At 37.4% G+C, this 20862-nt stretch overlaps 1 protein-coding gene across 10 annotated transcripts in view; it reads right to left on the bottom strand.

The window, feature by feature from the left end:
- Window positions 1–27: 27 nt before the first annotated feature.
- sema4d (sema domain, immunoglobulin domain (Ig), transmembrane domain (TM) and short cytoplasmic domain, (semaphorin) 4D) overlaps window positions 28–20862 on the bottom strand; it is a 72614-nt gene continuing 51779 nt past the window's right edge. For 7 of the 10 annotated variants that reach the window (XM_088628966.1, XM_088628973.1, XM_088628971.1 and 4 more), the window contains 13 exons: window positions 18951–19096; window positions 18558–18620; window positions 16649–16747; window positions 16474–16567; window positions 16130–16246; window positions 15453–15604; window positions 13178–13353; window positions 12938–13094; window positions 12510–12732; window positions 11596–11711; window positions 10623–10795; window positions 10256–10302; window positions 7740–10032 (listed from right to left, as the gene is read on the bottom strand). In XM_088628966.1, the coding sequence (XP_088485092.1) occupies window positions 9068–10032; window positions 10256–10302; window positions 10623–10795; window positions 11596–11711; window positions 12510–12732; window positions 12938–13094; window positions 13178–13353; window positions 15453–15604; window positions 16130–16246; window positions 16474–16567; window positions 16649–16747; window positions 18558–18620; window positions 18951–19096 (2528 nt within the window). In that variant the 3' untranslated portion in view covers window positions 7740–9067. Of the gene's footprint in view, window positions 821–2781; window positions 2880–3153; window positions 3364–7199; window positions 7404–7739; window positions 10033–10255; window positions 10303–10622; window positions 10796–11595; window positions 11712–12509; window positions 12733–12937; window positions 13095–13177; window positions 13354–15452; window positions 15605–16129; window positions 16247–16473; window positions 16568–16648; window positions 16748–18557; window positions 18621–18950; window positions 19097–20862 lie in introns of those variants that run through there. The other 3 variants (XM_088628974.1, XM_088628975.1, XM_088628976.1) reach the window with 3 other exon arrangements.

Raw genomic sequence — 20862 nt, 5'->3', positions numbered from 1 at the left:
TGTCTGCAGCATGGGTCTAAACCCACATTCCAAGCAAGGACCTTTACTTATTAAGCAACTGCAGAGTACAGGAGATGTTTTGAAGTCCACAAAAGTCTTTAGTTGGAAAAGACGTGCATGGAGAAGAGGAGCATGGGTAATCAGAATCAGTGGATAATTTAGGAAACTAAAGAAGACCTCTTTTCAAGGCAGTAGGTATGGAGAACAAAGCACAGGAATTATCAATACAAGCAGTAAATGTACAGGGTGTTAACAATATTGGTCGACCACCTTGTAGAAATAAGTCTTATAAGAAACAATGATATTAGTACACATACAATAAGGATTCTACAACTTTTAGAAGTTAACATTAGGGTAAAAATGAAATTATGGCTTTTTTCTCCAGTGCAAAGTTTCAACATCATATTTTTCAAGTACAAATATACAAAATAGTGTTGAACAGTGCGAACTGTCCACGGTTGTAACAGTGTAGTTCATCAACAACATTATGTTCAGACCTCTTTTTGCATTCCATCTCTGGCCTTTATGGAATCATATGCACAATTCCTATAGAATGCTCATTTCTCACACTTTTCGGCAGGGAGAACATTTGTAGAAGCCTTAGAAGTTCCATATATGAAGCTATCATACACAAAGTGTGATTAATTTAACATCACTGCCACTGCCATTTTATGGACCGAGAAGGGGCTTCCCATCATCTAAGTGTTCACCAGTCCTAGTTTTTGCAATTTCATCTTGGCTGGTAAATTAATCAGTTTTCATTTCCATGATTATGTTTTGTTTGGAAATCCTAGAGAATATCTTCTTGCTCACAGATTTCCTGAAGGAGAAGAACAAAAAGAAGAAAATAATGAATGTGTCCGAGGAGGTGGACATACAGACAAACAGTACATTTTGGAGTCAGTGGCGCTAAAACATTATGTTAAACATGAAATCTAGTTGGTGAACAAAGCTTTAAAATGTGAAAAAAATATTACTTCATTTGAAAGGTGTGTTTTGTTGGGATTTTACTTTCTATTCCAATATTATTTCAGCTAAATAATGTCTCCTGAAATCAGTGCAGTGACCGGCTGAAGTAGACTGTGCTTGACGTGACTGTTGGAACACATGTTCATGGACTATACCAGACGGAGTATGTACTTGAATAATGAGAATAAAAAACAATCCTGCTTTGATTCTTTTGGAAGTTGTTTGATTAATGTGCAAAGTCAGGAAAATCGGTGTTATACAAAATGCTCATTTGCTTGCAGTGACAGTTTTGTTCTGTAGGACAAACAGTGTGTGGTCAGGTGCACTCGTCCTCTCTCCTGACATCTAAATATTTTCCTTTTTCTGGTGGATTTGAGAACGCTGTGTGATTTTGCTTAATGCTTAATACATTTTGCTTATGTTCATATAGCAGCAACAGATCAGTCTATTAGGCTGTGAGGTAATTTACTTTTTTCCAGACAGCATTTACCTACATGACCTAAGTGTTTTATTGAAAAAATAAATTAGGCCAAATCCTGTACTATTTCCCTCAAATAGTAAAGATTAAGGAAACAGTTTTTAATTTCATATATGAAGTATACAGTACGTCTGTATACAGTAGATGAGTAATAACCCAGAGCTCTGGCATTTTTTCCATTTTCACTGCTTTATGTCTACTTATTTATATGGAGCCATTACACAAACCTTTATAGTATATATTTTATAGGTTTAAAACAATGTATTTTGATGTAATTCTGTTCCAACAATAAGTAGGTACCACAATGATATTTTTCTATATTTTGTATAGGTTTCAATAGTTACAGATAATGTTGGGCATTTTAATTGAAAAACAAGCTGAAATTGAATGATACAGGAGGTGTGAATACAGGGACACCAAAGGAAAAACTAGTAAGAGTTGTTTGGAGTATCATACAGAAGATAGTTGAGTTAAAGTGTGGTAATGATTTTTAAGAGTGCAGCTGAATGAGTCTTCAGGTGTATAGAAAGTTAGAGAGCAAATGAAAGTCTGGTCAGCACCTTGAAAAATCTAATTTAAACCCAGAATATCCAGAACAGAGAACATAACCATACTTTTCATTTTCTCAGTAACATAAAAGACATCACGTGTTGTACATAAGGCTAATTTTTGGCCTGTCTCAGATTTTTGCCAGTAAACATGCAGCCATTTGACCATCCTATCAGTAGTTAAAGCATTGGGAAAGGAAGGGGGAGGTAAAGACAGATCAAAAAATGTTTTTGGCTTTTAAAGTAGTATGTGTCCCAAGGGTAGTCAGCACCTTATTTCCACTATCCTTGAAAACTGGTGAAATTATAGACTAGAGGCAAGTATGTTTCTTAATAATTAGCTAGTCTTGGTTAATAGTTAACTTTGCAGCCAGATCTGAATGAAATTGCCAGTTCCTGTGTGATATTCAGTTTGGACTCCTTGATAAATTTTGATTTTCTCATTCTTTTTACTGTCTGGTGGCTGCTTTTCATTTCACCTATCACAGCCAAGGACCTAATGAGGTGATGTCTTTCAGCAAAACGCACAGTGCTGAAATATGTTGAGACAGAGGATATGTAAAAAAAATGCCTTAAAATCAAAATTATTCTTCACATTAATCAATAAAGTACTTAAATAGTAACATTAACAGATTATTACCTGAATTTTAATTTGTGCAGCCACTGAAAAACCACTACTACTATAAGCTTTTATTTTTGGAGAAGTTTGCTTGAACAAAAAAGGAATTAAATGGATTACAACTGCAATTAAAATATTTAAACAAATGTTCAATTATAATAATATACCCAAGCTTTCTTCCAGTCCTGCAGAAGTTTCTCGTGGCCATTTAAAGCGCTCCTCCATTGACTCAAGTCTCTTGAAAAACTGTGATCTGCAGCTACATCTGAGGGTGAGATGAGAAGAATTAAATGCAGTACATAATAATTACATCATAAATGATTAAAACATGTATTTAGAAATAATATATAAAATCCCCTCCAACCTCCAAATCTGATAAAAATGAGAAAGTGCATTAACACAGAAAAAATGTTTTACTTTCAGACAATGTTCAGACTTATTTTGATATCCACATTTCTGTTATCAGCAATTATAGTTTTTTTAAAATATCAAATATTTTAACACCATAGACATAAACACAATAAAACTCATTGGCCTACCTTTCCTGATTAGTCTGATGGAGACTTGGGATGTTTTATTCCCTGCTGCAGACTTGGCTGCACACTGGTAGTGGGAGTCAGATACTAGATCTTCTCTCACCCAGCTGCTTACAAACAGCCTTCCATTCATTACAGTGTGCTTGTGCTCTGTGACAAAGTTTTCTATATTTCGTCCATTCACCTCCCATTGAATTTGCAGATCACTTGGACCTAAGAGACAAAAAGTACTTGTTCATTCAAAAGAGCATCATATTCAGTCCTGTTTTTTAATGTTATTTCAGACTTGCAGTACATTCAAGGTGCTGCCATCCACAACATTCTACACTTCAACAGCCAGAAGTTATTCATCCATTTTCAATCTACTGCTCTTATGTAGGTCAGGAAAAGTCAAAAACTACTGAGGACCTAAATAGTAAGTGGAAAAAAAAAAACCCAAACACCAACACTATATATACAGGTTTTAAAGTTGAAAGAACACAGAAAAACAACATGAAACAATAGGATACATCAAGATCATGATATTGCTAACATTATCAAGTATGATGCACTTTATGAAAATGAAGTTGGTCCATACTGGTAAAGCCTTTTTTTCCTACCTCTACTCACCTCCAGCTACCAGAGCTGAATGCATGCACATGCATGCTCAAATGTAGACCACTTTACTGCATATTAGTGTCTCTGTCCCTGAATTATCATGAGAGTGGGGTAGAAATCTTCATGGAGGGGGGTATTTTACCATTTTTGTGCCTTTGCTCTGTATTAGTGTCACCCTTTTTTTCCCCTTGGTCTGTAAAGAGACCACATTCTCTTTTAGAGATGGCTGGACTGGAGATATCCCTGTGTAGGCTAACAGAAGCAATGCAGAACATGACAGAGCAGAACTTACCCAGCATTTATGGCATTCCTCCTCAACTTAGGCATTTTTGCACCAATTAAGAGCCCTTCTTCATGAACTGATATATATATATACACTTATGAGCCATTCACATGGATTCATTCTGGAAGAATTGTAATGCTACTCAATATTTCAATAATATCCATTAATGATAGACAAAACCCCTCACTTCATGTGAACTTTTATCCATTCTCTCCGATTGGCTCTGCTGCCAAGGTGTGTGCCAAGATGCCCTGCTGACCGTCATGATCATACAAGCTTTATTATTGGGTGCCCTTTATCCCATGTTTGCCGTCTCATCCACATTTTACATATAGTTAAACACATTTCTCCTGCTGCTCCTCAGCTGGATACAGAGAATGTTTTTGAATATCTATGACTAATTCTACATTATATATAGGCTTGGTATCAGGTTTTGCTCGTATGGTTAAAATGTTAAATAACAACCCTTCAGGCCATGTGTGTGATGACCTTGTGCTTTCAGCCTGGGCTAGAAAATCTGTATTAATCTCTGGACTTGTGCTCCACTAACACTGACTTTAATGCTAACAATTATTACATATTTTGCTTGAATATTTGTCCCACATGGTAAATAAAACTTTGCTCATTTTCTGATGCAGCTCATCATAAAAGAACAGCAGTGTAAAACAATCAACTTAAGTACTATTATCTCTAGTATCAACAATAGTATAAAGAAGTTTCCTAAGATACATTTCCAGAATTTGGAGTAGGTTTCAAGTTTTCTCTATAAAATACTTAAAAATAATACTTTTCCAGAAGATGTAAACTTAGTGGTCAGTTGTAAATACAACACTTGTGTAGGAGTCATTCATTGTTTCCAAAAATGTCTTTCATCATTTCATACTAATGCTCGTGCTTTAGGCTGTCACTTTTGTAGGTGAGTGGATAAGGACTGCATTAATGATGTTAATGTGAGTGAATACAAATATAGATGATAGCCGGCGAGTACAATCTTGGTGTAAGGTGAACTAAAACTTAGAATAGCTAATCATTTTACTACTGCTAGAATTTTGCAGACCTTTTCTAAAACATGATCACACATTCATCCACTTAAAAGAAAAATGCAGTAAGACATAAATGTAGCCTAAAGGTTTTTTTTAATGCTCACCTTGCTTTAAATCAAAATGGCAAATTAAAACCAATTTAATAATATAGAAAACAGTCACTTGCATGATTTTGCCAAAATGTTTATGGTGAAGCTAATCTTTTTTTCTTTTTAATCTCCTATTCCAAATCTCAGAAATTTTGGATGGGTATTCTCTCACGGTGGAGAGAAAGGGAAGACAGAAGGTGGCACAAAGATTTTAAATGGTGAAAGACCTATGTTTTTTAATTACAACCAGTCGATGTCTATCTGACAAAGCCTACTGAACCTTTTCAATAGGCTTTGAGTTCTCACCCGGGTTCCTACTGCACTCCTGTCTTCATATTTTCATCCAGGTGGATGCTGCACATTGGTGGTGGTGGAGGGGAGTCCCCATTACCTGCAAAGCGCTTTGAGTGGATTGTCCAGAAAAGCACTATATAAGTGTAAGCAATAATAATATTATTATATTTTCAATGGAGGTCTGGGTGTCAGTTTAATTGTATAACTTCCACAGACCAGCTGTTTAGCCTAAATTATCTGTGCCTCTGTCATTAGATATGGGAAGAAAAACAGCCAACAGATCCAATTAATCTTGAGGTCTGGACGAACTGATCTGTGCCATGAATGATTCTTCCTATTAGTGAACAGCTAAGCTACTAAGTTTTCATCTTATCTTTTTTAATGGAACTGACTTGAAAACCATGGGAAGGAGGAAATCTGTAGTCTCATGGTTGAAAGCCTTGTCTTCTTTGGAAGTTGTCTGTGTTTATTTTTATTAACGCACCTAGACATTTTTCTAATTTGCTTTTCAGCTTCTGCAACCTCTTCAAAATAAAAATAACTTTGGTTTTGGTCATGCTCTTCTTTTGGTGAGGTGTGTTCCGATATGTGCTCATTGTGTAAGTGATTAGTGGTGCCAGTAATCTTTTTTGGGCACAAGAAGTGAGTGTATACTTTTAGCCGATAATGAAATGACAAATCCACCAAATAAAACACTGCAGTTTGATTGTTATGAAACAAATCAACATAGGCATTGTTCCTCTGATAAGACTACTATGATTAAAAATGTTCTGCTTAAAGTATGGTGCCATTAAAAAAAATAACATCCACACAGCTGAGATCCAAAATTTATTTTAGTCCCTACTAAGTCCACTAGTGGATTACTCCTCTTCCAATATCACGTTTCATGTACATCTTCAAATGCATATATACACATATTCACACTATATTCTTGAACTATCTAATAATTAAATAAAAAAAAACAATAAGCCAATTTTTTCCAGTTTTGTACCACACAAAAAGCACTGTCTTCTTTCACCTCAGTAGTGGTAGTTGCTTTGCTAATATTTTTACAAGCTCTACAGTTTGTTGTCTAGGTTTTAGAATTAATTTTACATCATAAAATCTTCTTCATATACAGGATTTGTGAAATAGCCACTTGTATACTGTGCCTTTTCATCTCAAGTGTCATAGTGGTGTTTCAGAAAAACCTTTACCATACGGGTCTCCTGTGTGGCTCAAATAGCAAAGGTGTAGCCTGACATGACCAGAATTCTGCAAGCAGCCGCCCATGTCTTGCAACACACAAGTGGCAGGGTTGGGATTAGTTGGCCAGGATTTAAGCACTGGGCAAGAACATTCCTTGGACATGCAAGGCTTGCACTGAGTGATGCACAACTTCTGCAAACAATGCACACCCTCCTGTAAGGTATTTCAGAGCTCACAGCATGTCAAACATTGAATGACTTGTGATGGTCAGCCAGATCTGCCCATCCTCATTCTCTCCCGGTGTTGCAAGACTCACTGTGGTGAGCCGAGATGTAAAGACCAGTGTCTCTTCGAAACTGGTCAGGTACGAAACATAAAAATCTTCTTATGTTCAAGTTAAGGGAATTTCAGGTTGTGGTTCTGAAGTTCAGGAAAACAAACGGGCAGGGTTTTCAAAAGCTGTCCAAGGTCATGCAGGAGGGTAGAAGGAAACAAAACAGAAAAGCAACTAGTAGGAAACCAAGGTGGACCAAAGCTATGCATGTATTCACTCACCCACAGCTTGGCAGAATAGAAGAAACAACTCATGGGCATGGACACTCTGTGCCTGATCGCTCAATAGAGGAGGTAAAAGGTGCACTACTGAGCTCTCGGCACTGCCCTGAAGATCAGGAGGGGATGTGGAGGAAGAGACAGAGGGAGTGTGTTCCACAGAAGACAACGAGAAGGAATCCACAGGAGAGAGAGGTGAAGGAGAGGCTGTGGGAAAGGAAGAGTATGGAGAAAAATACATAAAGAGAGTGCTCTATAGACAGGGATTAGGAGAGAGCTGGAACGGGCGCATGAACAGCCAGAAAATGATAACCGACTTTGAAGATGGTGAGACTGTTATACTAACGATCCCTCCTTTAAAATGGTTGGCGTGTTTTTATAAAGGACCTATGGATATACCAATGCTGTTTATAAAACTTGACAACTACAACAAAATTGGTATTTTCTGAGAGCAATGCAGCATCTGCAACAAATGTTTTTAGGGAAAAAAAATCAAAATACAAAAGAATTAGAATTTTTAAAATAAAGATACTTAAACAACTGTATATCTTTTAACATTAAATACTCTCTCTTTATAACTTCCACATTTTGAAATTCATAAGTATCATTTCATTGAAAGTCAACCTAAGAATTCCACATTTAAGAACAAGCCATACGCTTGGCTTGCATACCAAAGCATGATGCTATGCACGACATTACTGATTTTAAAATTCTTTAGTATTCTTCTCATACATATCCGTATAGAAAAAAAACCAAGGTAAAATAGCCAAAAATTCAAAGCAAATGAAATATACTTCTTTAAAGTTAGTTTTATACATCAAGAAAACTTTACATCAAATAAACATTAAAATCAGTACAATATGAACATTTAAAATCAAGCTGAGTGGACAATGCTACAAGTCCTGGAAGACTTGATTTGCATGTCTGGTTTTGTGGTTACTATAACAGCAGCTTGCTTTCCAGTGTTTCACTCCAAAGAAGCACCTGTGATCTAATACACAGTCTTGGCATTTCCTTATACACAGGTTTAAAGTCACCGTAACCCTCTGCAGTAACATGCAGGATGGCTGTACAGGCATATTCCCCCAACTTCAAAGCATCCAACATCAGTGGTCTCAAAAGTCTTGCATTAGTCCTTTTCCAGCTTCAATTAAAGTTTCCAGACTTTCTATTCACAGGAAAAGAATCTATTCACAACGACATGGCTCAGAATTGTTGAAGCTACCCGTTTTTCTTTGTGTCAGACAACTTCCTTTCTCCTGTATCACAAATTAAACTGGTCATTTTGGTCTTTCAACATAACGTGCTTGTGATCCCCAAGAACTTCTGCATGCGCTGAATCCACCGCTTTTTGCAGTTAATAGCATTTAGCTGAACAAAGTAAAAACGTTAAAAATCCCTGAGAATTTAATAAACATTTGAGAAAAGAACTGTCGACCTACATCAAAAACAGCAAGAAGTATAGGTAATTTTGAGTGTACAAATTACTCGAAAACCAATTGAACACTTTACAAAATATAAAAAGTGACATGCTCCAATTTGGAAAACATTCAGTTACTTACCAATCTGATAAACCATGTTTCCAATTTGGAATAAAAACAATTACTGATCAGAAAAATGCTGTATATAATGCAGGTTGTATGAATCTAGATACTGATAATCTGATGAGAAAGTTATGGATTTTTGCAGGAAAAATGGGGTCACTCCTACTAGAAACATGAACCCTGTTCACTTGAGCTGAGATAAACACTGTCCATCTTGCTTCTAACACAAAGTCTGCATATATAAGACTCCTCCTTTCCCCCTGTATGTGCAGATACATAATTTAAATTAAAAAATAAACAGCAAAAAACAGACATGTAAAAAACTAATCAGCAAGGTGCATCCGCATCAGCAAATTCAATAGGTTGAGATTCACAGATGACGTCGAAAGGTTTGTCCTGCGTTTCAGCAACTTTGTCTGTGTGATCTGGATTGGAGATCTTGCCGTTGGCGTATTCTGGCTCTGTCTCATAGCCTGTGTCGCGCAGACCCTTCTGCTGGCCCCCATTCTGGTTGTGCACACCTGTCTGCTCTACCTTCTCCACTATGGGCTCCATCAAGCCAGGTTCACAGGACATGTACTCAGGCTGGGGTTTCTTCTTTTTCCCCAAGAGCGCCGCCCGCACTTTGAGACAAGGGGGTGGCAGGTACTGCATGTAGCAGTTGTAAGCAATCAGTGCCAGAAAAAGGATAAAGAAAAGCAGAAAGAGAAACAGAAGGGCGTTACTGTTGTCCGTCTTCAAGTACTCCGTGGAAGGGTCCCGAGTCTCAATGCTAGGAGTGCCTGGACTGGGGAAAAGAAGCTTCTGCAATGGTTTTACAGTCGTGCTGAACCACGGGGTTAGTGTTGTTTCAGGTTGGGGTGGTGAGGTGGGAGTAGCAGAGCTTTGCAGGGTTGAAGTTAGTGGGGATCCTGCGCTGTTAATATTACCTTCTGTCGAGGGCGCTGGCTTGACAGCTGAAGCAGTGGTGGACATGAATGGGTCTGATGTCACATACTGCTTACCAATGTCAAAACTTAAGATGTATCCTGTCAGGGGCTGGGTGAAGTTCTTGCCATTTGCTTGTTCCTCCGACCAGCACTCGTAGTGCCCCAGGTCCTCTTGAGAGACGCTGTAAATGAGCATACCCGCCTCGGCTATCAGGTGAAACTTGGAGGATTCGGCCGACAAGACAGCACCGTTCAGTTTCCAGACCGCGTGGGCCAGGTTAGAGTTCAGCCGGCAAGGCAGCTCAGCTGAACTTCCAGGCTTCACAGTGATCATCTGATAGTCTTCAGGGGACAGCGACTTTACTGTAAAAAAGCAAAAAAAGATGGACTAGTTAAAAACCAGCTTCTTTTTTCTGAACTGTGGTCTGAACAGAAGACTGTCTATCACATAGAAACCCAAAACGCTGCTAAATTACTTTATTATTAATAGAAATGACATGACAAGTATTATTGATGTGCAAAATCTGTTTATATTTCTTTGCATCTTTCAGACTCAGACCATGGATTTCCTTCTCCAGATACATACCTGATGGACATTTATGCGCATCTCCATTTAGATTTTGTATTAAGTTCCTGCGAAGAAAATACATAATCTGATAAGTGGCAGGAAAGGCTGTTCCTATTTGCATGAACAGAAGAATGGACAGGTTTGATGATGATTTTTTAGATGAACACAAATTCTGTTGAGATAGAATGAATGGCTTCTGTTAACATCAAAAGTTGAACCACAAGACTGTGTCATTGGAATTTTGGTCAAATCATTCTGTTAAAATGTTTTTAGGAAAATCTAAAGATATGGATTTTGAACAGCTACTGAGTTTACAAATGAACAAAGGCTGGTCCAGGACCTGCTTAGTTTAATGTTCATGTTATCTGGTGGTGTAAAGGATTACCTTTCAGAGTTTGCATTAGGTAGAAGTATATTCACACAAATCTTGGCATCAGAGTCCCAGGCACAGTAGGGGTCACGGGCTAAGATGCAGTCTTCACACGATGAGTACTTTTCACAAAAAGCAATTGGGGACTGCACGACCCCAGAGTCAGAGCCAGCATACAGAAACCTAGTCTGCAAATATAAGGTGTCAGCAGTTATCACTCCGAAAGGGAAGACTTTTCATATACACACTCACCATGGGTTTGTTAAGTTTTTAATCACATGAGATCTCACTTGATGTCACAAAGCAGAGAAACATAATATTGAAACTTACAATTCCACTCTCATCACAGAAAAGACACTGATACTGAGCAGCTGATTGGCCTAGTTCAACAAATTATATGGTTCATAAGATTCCTCACTCTTCCACATCCCCCAAAACAGATTTGATACACATTGTTTTCCTTCAATGTCTAATACTATTCATTAAGTGCTTAACAATTCTGACACCCCAATTTGTATGAAGGATTGTTTATGTATACGGCAAGTGAATCAGATTCTCTTAAAATTATCTTCAAGTTCAAAAATGACAAATCATGAAACAAGGAACGTGATCAGATTTTTTTTTAGTTCCTTTTTTGGGCCGACTTTCTGTCTTTCCGTGTTGAAATTTGTCACTTTTCACACAATAAAGCAAATGGCATGTTAGATTTCTTAAGAAATTTTATTCATAAATTCAAGAGGGCAGATTTTTAATGAACATATCTACATGCCTTGCCATTCTAAAATAAAACATAAAATAAACTGGTTGATCTGAATACATACAAGGCATTCTGGTATAACAGGAAGGACCCCCATTTAAATTTTGACAATGGTTGTGTCGAAATTGGACTCATAGAACAACAGTACTTCCTCTAGTAATTGCTTAAGTGTTTTTAAATGGTTTGAATTATGATTTTAGTAGCTTCCATGTAATTCAGTGTTTTACTTACCCCCTGAGATGACAGAAGCAATGTCTTAATGGGTTCTGAATTTGGCAGTAACCTTAGTTCTTCAACTATATGTACTTCTCCATCATAAATTATGGATTTGTGCAAAACTCCTTTATCTACAAAGAAAAGAGTAAAAAATGTTAAATATTTCCACTTGCATTTTTATATCTGTATTACACCCTGATACAATTTCACTGAAGAGAATTTAACTCTATTGTACTGTCACTGTCTAGAGAAATTAATGTTCAATTATGTTTTATGATTTTAAATCACTCGTAAAACATCACTTTCTCCCAAGCATCGCTAAAGACCAAAAATGTATGTAATGTAAAAATCAAGACATATGGATGTGTAAATATATCTTCCTTAAAAAATGTTGCAAGACCTCACAAATGGATGAGTTTTCTTAATAGTGAATACACTTTAGCTGACTTTTGAACTTCTTTAAACCAACTTCTAACTATGAAGTTAGGAGACAACAAATATTAGTAGATTTCAAATAAGTGAAGATTTGAAGACACTGGATGCTGACACTCACCAAAAGTTTTCATAGTCCTTTTGTTTTATTTTAGTGTGGACTGTAAAAACACATTTCTACCCTCACAGTCATTCCTTTTGTGAGTTTGGACAAGCAAAACCTTTTTTTTTATGAGAGAAAGTAAACTTAGCATTGGTGTTAAATGTGTCATGGATACAGTCTGCAGAATTTAGGGTGAGGCTGAACACTATCCCCAAGTCCGGATCTGGGAAACAGTCAAAATACTTAGTAAATGTTGAAAAAACACTTTTTTTACAGATATAAACAATGTACAATTAACACCATTTTTATATCTGGCTCCTCAAAACCAAAACCCAGGGACCCCATGTACCTCAATAAGGTACACAATAGAAAAGAAAACTCAGGAGCACCTTACCAGTTCCTGTGAATATAACGTCATAAACATTGTTGTCAAGTGCCTGCACCCTGTCCACTACTATCTGGGTGTAGTTGACATCTTTGGCGACAAGTTTTGGTCCATTTCCTATTGGCAGCACAGGATCTTCCAGCAGGGGGTGATCTCTGACGAACTGGAGAGTCTTGTCTGGGAGGTGGAGGGAGCTGTTTATGTTCTGAAGCCGGTCGTTGTTATTTATGCACTAGAGACAAAGAAAGCACACAAATAATTAGTGAGTTCTAGGACCCCTCTCTCACTTACAATACTGGCCTTTGCCTAATCCACTCATGTAAGCCTGCTACCAATAATACTGAACTTGAACTAGAAGGATATTCATTCTCACTTTTTCCCAGGACTGTGAGGCTCAGGCAAGAATGAACATAAACCAAGTAACAGCAAAGACTTACAGCTCCAGGGCGAGGACTTGGGGGAACTCCATTGAACCTCACCCACTTTGTGTGAGACTGCTCAACGGTAGCCTTCTGCATGTATTTTCCTTTTGAGAAAACTTCACCCACAGAAGACATGTTGTAGGCACAGACAGCAGACAATCCAACATTTCCCCTATAACAAGAGATATGTTAGAATTACACCTAAAACATCTGCTTTCCTACAAGTACAACTGATTTCATACAAGAGTAACTTACCACTGGGAAGTAAAAACCCCATAAATTATTGGTTCTTTGGAGTCAGGCGTTTTCAAGATGAAAACATCATGAACGACATTGAAGACAAAGTTCAGTTCGGACATGGAGCAGACTAGCTTGGCCTTGAGAAAAGACGTCCATTTCTTCTGCAATGTCCTTTGTCCTCCTAAGTCACCCTGAACAAAAAGGGAAAAATAAAATATAACCACTTCGAAAACTAACATTGTTTATATTCTAAAATACGTTTTATACATAAAATGAAAAAAAAAACAATCAGTTGTAATATGTAAAGAAAGAGAAAAAAAATCTATCATTTTTAGTAAGTGATTACATAGCAAAACAAAATTCAGAGGGTGTGGCAGGTCAGTATATGAAAGCAGCTGACCCGCCACTAGAGGCAGCCAAAGGGCCTCGAACAATTGCAATGGCTTCTCAGGGGTGTTGATCAGATCACCAGTTAAATGCTGGAGGGCTCATTCTCACAAAGGGTTAATTAGTGGTAGTATAAAAAGGGCTTGTGCTGTGTTAGTGGTGGTTGGGTGTCTAGAAATGAAACAAGGCATATAGCCATAATTACTAAGTAGGGAGAAGTCTTTGATTGCTAAGACTTGAAAAGTCTTGCAGTAAACCCTCCTGCATGTTACTGCTGTTTGCCATCCTGGGTTCTTCATGTGTGCAGATCACTGGGACAGCCCTGGGATCTGCATACATGAGGAAAAGTACTGTATGTGAAAGAAGCTGTGAAGAAAGAACAGCAAAAGAGGTTTGTACTCAAGCCAGAAGAAAGATTTTTTAAAGAGATTCAGTGGCACTAAAAAGAGATGCAGGATGGGGAAGAGCAGGAGGACTTCAGAATGAAACCAAAAATCAAGGCAATTACAACAGAGATAATGATGTCAGAAAAGGAAAGAGAAACAAATTAAGAGAAAGCCTGACTTGGAATGGTTGTGTATGCAAAAGTAATGCCAGTACTTTTAGGACGAGAAAGCTATGAGGCAGTTAGTGATGGAAAAATGTGAGAGAGAAATCTGAGGAAAATCAAAGCATTATTAGCTTAGCAGTGGTAGGAGATCATAGACAATCCAGGAAATATGTGGAGCAGATAATGGCAGTCTCAGGAAGGACACCTGTAGAAACAGACCACTTGGAAAGTTGGAAGAATTAGCCAAGGAGGTAAGAAGAAAACCAGTCAAATGCTACATTTGGAGAGAAGAGAATGAAGTCTGCAGGGAGAAGATGGATCAGGACAATGGCCGAATGAGGAGAAACTAGTTTGTAATAGAATGGAGAATGTGCAAGGTGAAGGCACATTAGGGAAGGTCACATGCGGCAATGTGGATGAATACAGAAAAGCACTTTTGATTTTTTTTACAGCCTCCAATAAAATAAAACTTTTTAACACATTAAAAGGAAAGGACAAGCTCCCACCTTTCTTCATTACTCTTTAAAAAAATGGATAGAAACTTGCAAAAATGCCATTTTAACAAAGGACATAAAACATTGCAATATCTGTAAATAAATCTGTACATTATCTTTGCATTGAAAGAAAATGCGGTCAAGACGTTTCTATGAAGCTGGACTTTTGTCAGTATGAATAGTTGATTCTTGCAGTACTGCAAAGCAACAAATGCCAGGTCTGAGGCCTGCAAATAAGCTTACATTTCATGGAACTGTGTTCTTTACATTGAGCACTTGACCTCAGCTTTGCCTTTGATTTCTTGAAAGGAATGATTAGAACTTGTAGTTCTCTGGTCACACAACACTCAACAATGGAAATACTCAGACCGCCTTGCACTTTGCAGTCCTTTACATTAACAGAATAATTTCAAAAGCTGGGCGAATAATGCAAAGCAATCCATTTTAGTGTCAAACACCCATTCTTGCTCACAATATGTTCAAAAACCCAAACACACAAGGGGATAAAACATCAAACGGTGTTGTTTAATACTCCGAAGCATGCTCATTGTGCCCTTTTTAACATCTAAGACCACTGTCTCCTTTGACTGTATCCATAGAAATAGATATCAGAGACATTCACTTGTGAAAGCTGGTATATGATTAGTACAGTATATTGCGAGATGCTGGCATTTATGCTTGATGTGAACTGGCTTTTGTGACTTCAGTAAAACTAGTCTGACCTTTGTAAACAACTGGCCATTTTAACATGAACACACCTCAAATAACAATCCCTCTTACCCTTAAAGGATTATATCTAAAACGAAGACATGTTTCATTCTAAAGGAGGCAGGGCAGGGGACAAATAGCATTTTCTTACCTTGCAGACTCGGGCTATTCTGGGAATGAGGAGCTTGCCAAAGAATTCATATTCCACAGACACCTCCGTGAAGAAAAAGTAGATCTTGTCATCATCACCATCTGGGCTGTTTTTGCTCTCTCTGATGACATCCGCAAAAACAAAACTGGGCTCTGGGGGAGATAAATGTAAATTAAAAATGTGTACCAAGTGAACGATCCCTGGTCACCACACTTTTACTGTGCAAATGTAAACTTGTATCTCCAATCTACTGAAACTGCTGAAGCTCCAGCAGGTTTCTTGAGCTACTTTGTCCCCATGTGCACTGGGGAAAGGAAAAAATTACCAGCTTGAAGTTCCTAATTAACTGTCATAACCCTTGAAGGCATACTAATTCCTGTGTACAACACAGAATTTTACAGAAACAGTTGTCTGAAGCATGTGATCCATGTGATCCTTAAGGATGGGAAAACTTTGATGCCCATAGTTAGTGCCATATAAATATTAAGCATCTTTAAACACCATCTTCTTTATTAACTAATACCAAACATTCAAACAAGTAACAGTAGGTCCATGAGATTTGTTGGTTTGGTGTTACAATTAATCAGAAAGTCAAATTATATGACTTTAGTAAGTTACTCTACAGCTTCCACTATGTCAACACTTATGGCACTGCCTTATCTAGGAATAGCTGTTACCATTCAGCCAGGATGTTGAATACTCTGTTCGCAGCAAGCTCTGCATTTGTGAGTATCTGTAAATTATTGGTTCACTTCCTAAGAAATTGTAGGCAGTTCCAGAGTAAAGTTCTCCATCTGAAAAGAAACAAAAGAGGATTAAGAATTCCAGTTAAAAACAAATATTTCACTATGACACATTGAATGTTTATCAGGAATGTCAATCTCCACCAGGTTTAAATTGCCAAAATAAATGGAAACCGATTAATTTCTATGGAACATATTGTAAAATGTAATAAAAGATTCAAAGATGAATACACTTTGTGTAACAATGTCTAGACAAACATGCACAGTAAGTTACTCACCAACCATAACTGTTGTGAAACTCTGTGCTGGATCAAATGAGCATTTTCCTCTGCCATCCTCAAATTTTTTTTCCAGTTGAAAATCATGAAGAGACTGCAATGAGGGAGAAAAAAACTATTTGTGCACTGAAAAGGAACATTTCTGCAATACGTTTGACGACAGAACCATACGTACCAGGTAGTCACAAGAGGGTTGAAATGCATGCGTACCACAGACATAAAGACTGTCGTCACTGACCACTTGCAGAACTCGTATGTAATTGAGACAGTCTGTCTGTAAACAAAATTGTGTACGAAATATCAGTCATAACTACAAGAATGACCACACTACTACCATAATTTCATAGAATAAAACCCTATGGGTAACAGACTTGAACTTTCAATTATAAGTGTCTGTAGAAATGCTGTTTTAGACCTTAAAACCTTAGACCTTAAAAAAAGCAGGAATCATTATTGTTCACTGTTTTCTAAACTAGTTGCAGGGATGTCTCCTAAAACTATAGGCCAACAAATTTCTAAAAAACATTTCAGGCATGTGCTTAGTGTTCCACAAATAAAAAATATTATCGGAAATACTGACATAAATCGGATTCTACTGTCCGCAAGACATGTAGTAACATGATGTCAAGCATTATTGAAAGAAACCTGAAATAACACTTTTGCAGGCATAACAGGAAGCATGATTTCAAAACAAGTGCTGGCATATTTCATTTGGTAAATTACTCGTAAATGTCCTATCTTCGTCAGTGCCCAGAATGTCCCAACATACAATGAAAAACTGTAAAGTCCCAAGCTTTAATTACGTTTGTTCTAAATCCAATCTTGTATAATCAGTTTGTGCTCTAATGCGATTTCAAATGCTGTTTATGAAGCACATTTTTTACTGTCTTTTATAGTTTCCAGTCCAAGAACGAGAAGGCGAAGGAGTTATGATAGGAAACAAAAAGGTACCAAACAACAGACAATATGATCAATACTAATTGTGCAATTGTATATAGGGCATCCAATTAGAACGGACGAACAAAAGAAAGGCTGCAAATGAGATGAAACCAACAAGATTACTAGTCAGCATTTTTAACTGTTAGGAGATAACTGATCTGAAAATGTTTTCCAGACTTTTTTTTAAAGCAGCCAGGGTATCAGCTTCTACAACATTGCTGGTGCCATATTCCATAACTTCCATAATTTCCACATCCCACAACCACAAATTGTGACATTCTGTACTTTTGCCTTATATTCATCTTTTCATCTCAAAATCAAATTGCTTGAGTATACAGCAAAAACTGCAATTTTGACTTCCTTGTCCCACAGAGGACTGTATGTTTCAGAGTTCACCGAGACACTTCAATTTCATTTCACTTCAAAACTGCACTTCAATTTAATTTGTGCTTCATACCTTGGCAAAGATGATAACTGGTGTTTAATACCCTTGCATGGTAAGCATGTAGTACTACTCAGGTGTTCATTATAAAACCTAACCTGAAAACTTGCTTCCAAACAAATCTGTAACATTTTTCTGTGGTTCACATGGTATGACCAATGATTTTCATCTCGGCAAAAGTGTAGTTCACAATTTGCTAATTAATGTCTTTCAGTTTATGGGCAGTACTGAATTTCCCATCCTGTGCCCTGGTGAGCATGGGGTCATATGGTCATGTAAAGTGAGCTGAACTATCATGCTCTTTTCCTGTGACTTATGTTGCCTCCATATGAAAGCATAATAAAAGGGATTTTTTTAGCTAGCTTGAGTGGCCTTTCATCTTTACCATTTTTAATTTGGCACTATTCAAGTCACATGTTTCAATACCAGTATACATTACAAATTCACCCCTAATTAGCTCATTTGTTCATTTTATTTGTTTTGTTGAAACGTTTTGACCATGTTTTACAGTGTGCATGGTCCTTAAGAAAAACAATAACCAGAACATGCAGAATGCCAAAAGTTCACATCCCTACCAAAGATGTTATTAGATCAGTAACAATGCATGTTAAAAACAATGCATAATAGTGATATTATATGCCTTTCTCCACTTAACTTGAGTTTATAAATATCAAAGTACAATACATTTTCAACATCAACCTACCTCTTTGGATTTTCCTTTTAAAATACACTTTTCCATATCACTTTCAGGAACTTTCCAAATTACCTTAAATAAAAAAAGACCATGTAAAAAATAAAAACAACAAAATCATATACTTACAGTCCAAAATGCAAATATCATTTTTTTGGAATGTAGATTAATATTATTCAGATTTCAACTTTTTAAGTTTGTCATAAAAATTAAAGTTCCATCTTTTGTTTCACTGCCTGTTACAAATTATGCTTAATGTATGCAGGCCAAAGGACAGGGTTTGCTCATACACAGCAATCTGCAAATCTCAAGGTTAGTCAGCCATTCATAATTCAGTCAAATTTCTTTCTTAAATAAAGAATTGCCACTAAAAACAAGTATAGAAATATCTTGGATATAAAATACCTGATTATGCTTGATAGAAATGTTTCCCATATTCAGCTCAAAGATGGCTTCTCTTGCTCCCACATATAAGGCCTGTTTATCTTCACTGAGCAACAGAGTGGAGTAGTTGAAGATTCCAGGGTCGGTGAACTCTATTAAACTGACATCTGCAGACAGAAACAAAACATCTGCATTGCTGAAATACTGATGACCCATCTTATCATGAAAGCCTTTCAGAACTCATGAGTTCGATGAGTACTGTGTGCCCTCTCCCCAGAAGTACTACCCTCAAAAGTAGTTAACAGTCAGGTTTGAGGACTGTGCGACTCCTATTAAAATGGCAGAGGCAGGTTTAAAGCAAATTTCTGACATTGTTTAGAAACAAACAACAATTATCGTCCCAAACTTGTAGAAGTCAAAGTATTACTAGTGCAAATAAAATACTTCTGTTAGCCACCTGTTTTCATTAACAGGTGCTTGGAATAAATCACATATGTTGGTCTCCCAGGTGGCTCAATGGGTAAAGGTGCCTTTCCTATGATCCAGGCAGTAGAGGTCATGCCACTGGCCAGCTGTGCCAAGGATACCCTTGTGTGTCACAGCTTAGGGCAGTGTTCCCAATCCTGGTCCTGGTGACCAACACACCTTGTGGTTTTTGTTCCAGCTGAGCCCTCAGTTACACAATCAAATCCCTCACTGACTTAATAAAACTAATTAGAACTGTTTGTTCCCATCTGTTAAACATGTTGGAGCTATAACCATTGTATTTTGTAAGTGAAATTAAATACCAAACTTGTGACTAGAAACAAAATGCAAATATTCAAATGAAGCAACGTCTTAGATCAAGTAAGGCTTCGACTACGTAACTGAGGTGGGATGGGTCACCAGGACCAAGATTGGGAACCACTGGCTTAGGGTGAGGTGACTGTGGCTCTCTCAGGTCTCAGCGACACAAGCAACCCCTCCTGGGTGCTAGCGGGTTTTGTCTGTGAGAACATGCCTTTCTTCCAGTCAACACTGAATGTCCAGTGGGAGGCTGTGTAGCTGGTAAATTGTGCCTCAAAGATGGGTGTGCTGGAGGAGCCTGCCTACACTTCTTATATTTCCTGTGTGCGGTTGCGGGGTCAGTGGCTGTGAACTGAGCTGTGAAAAACGTAATTGGGGATACCAAAGTCTGAGGGGTCTAACAAAAAAAATGTTACACACATACAGGATATAATAACATGATTCTGCTGATAATTTTGGGTCAAAGTGGTAAACTATCATTAAAAGCCAACTTTGTTTGTATTGGGAACTTTCCGGCAGTTATAAAGAATCCATCTGTTGTTTAGCTGCCATTAACACAGTGCTACAAACGATAACAAAATAAAACATTTTGAGCATTTAAAACTAGCTATTTCTGTTGTTGCTAGTAGCTACACTTCTACCAGAAATCGAAATCAATCTTCTAAGAAATACGATGAGGAAAAGAGGTCATTCAGGAACACTACAACTACAAGCCTTTCAAGTCAGGTAGGAGAAATGAATGGTAGCCTGTCATGTAAACAATATTGGTCTTGTTAGCTTAATTAAACACATTGAAAGGCAATTATGGCTGTTCTGGGAGACATGATTTGTGCAATTATGACTCAGAAGTAGGTCAAACATTTAGTCATTTAATCATTTTCCACTGGGTTCTACATTTTATAATTCGTACGCAACTGCTTTTCATTCCCCAACTCAAAATACACTGGATTCAATTCAGCATCAAATGCCCCACACGTAACATTAATAAAATACGTTTGGTACTTTGAATTCCTGATCATACTGCAAACTCTGCCCATTCACACGTCCCAGATTAGTTCTCTCAAGTCAGTGAGTGCTTCATTAATATGAGGAATTCATTTTGATTAGTCTGATTAGCACCTTCAGATGTTTCCTCTTGTTATTTCAT

This window comes from Lepisosteus platostomus, chromosome 4 (assembly GCF_059453375.1).
Source record: "Lepisosteus platostomus isolate fLepPlt1 chromosome 4, fLepPlt1.hap1, whole genome shotgun sequence".
In the NCBI taxonomy this organism is placed as follows: Eukaryota; Metazoa; Chordata; class Actinopteri; order Semionotiformes; family Lepisosteidae; genus Lepisosteus; species Lepisosteus platostomus.
Note: the sequence above shows the minus strand (reverse complement) of the source record. Positions and strands in the feature narration are given on the sequence as shown.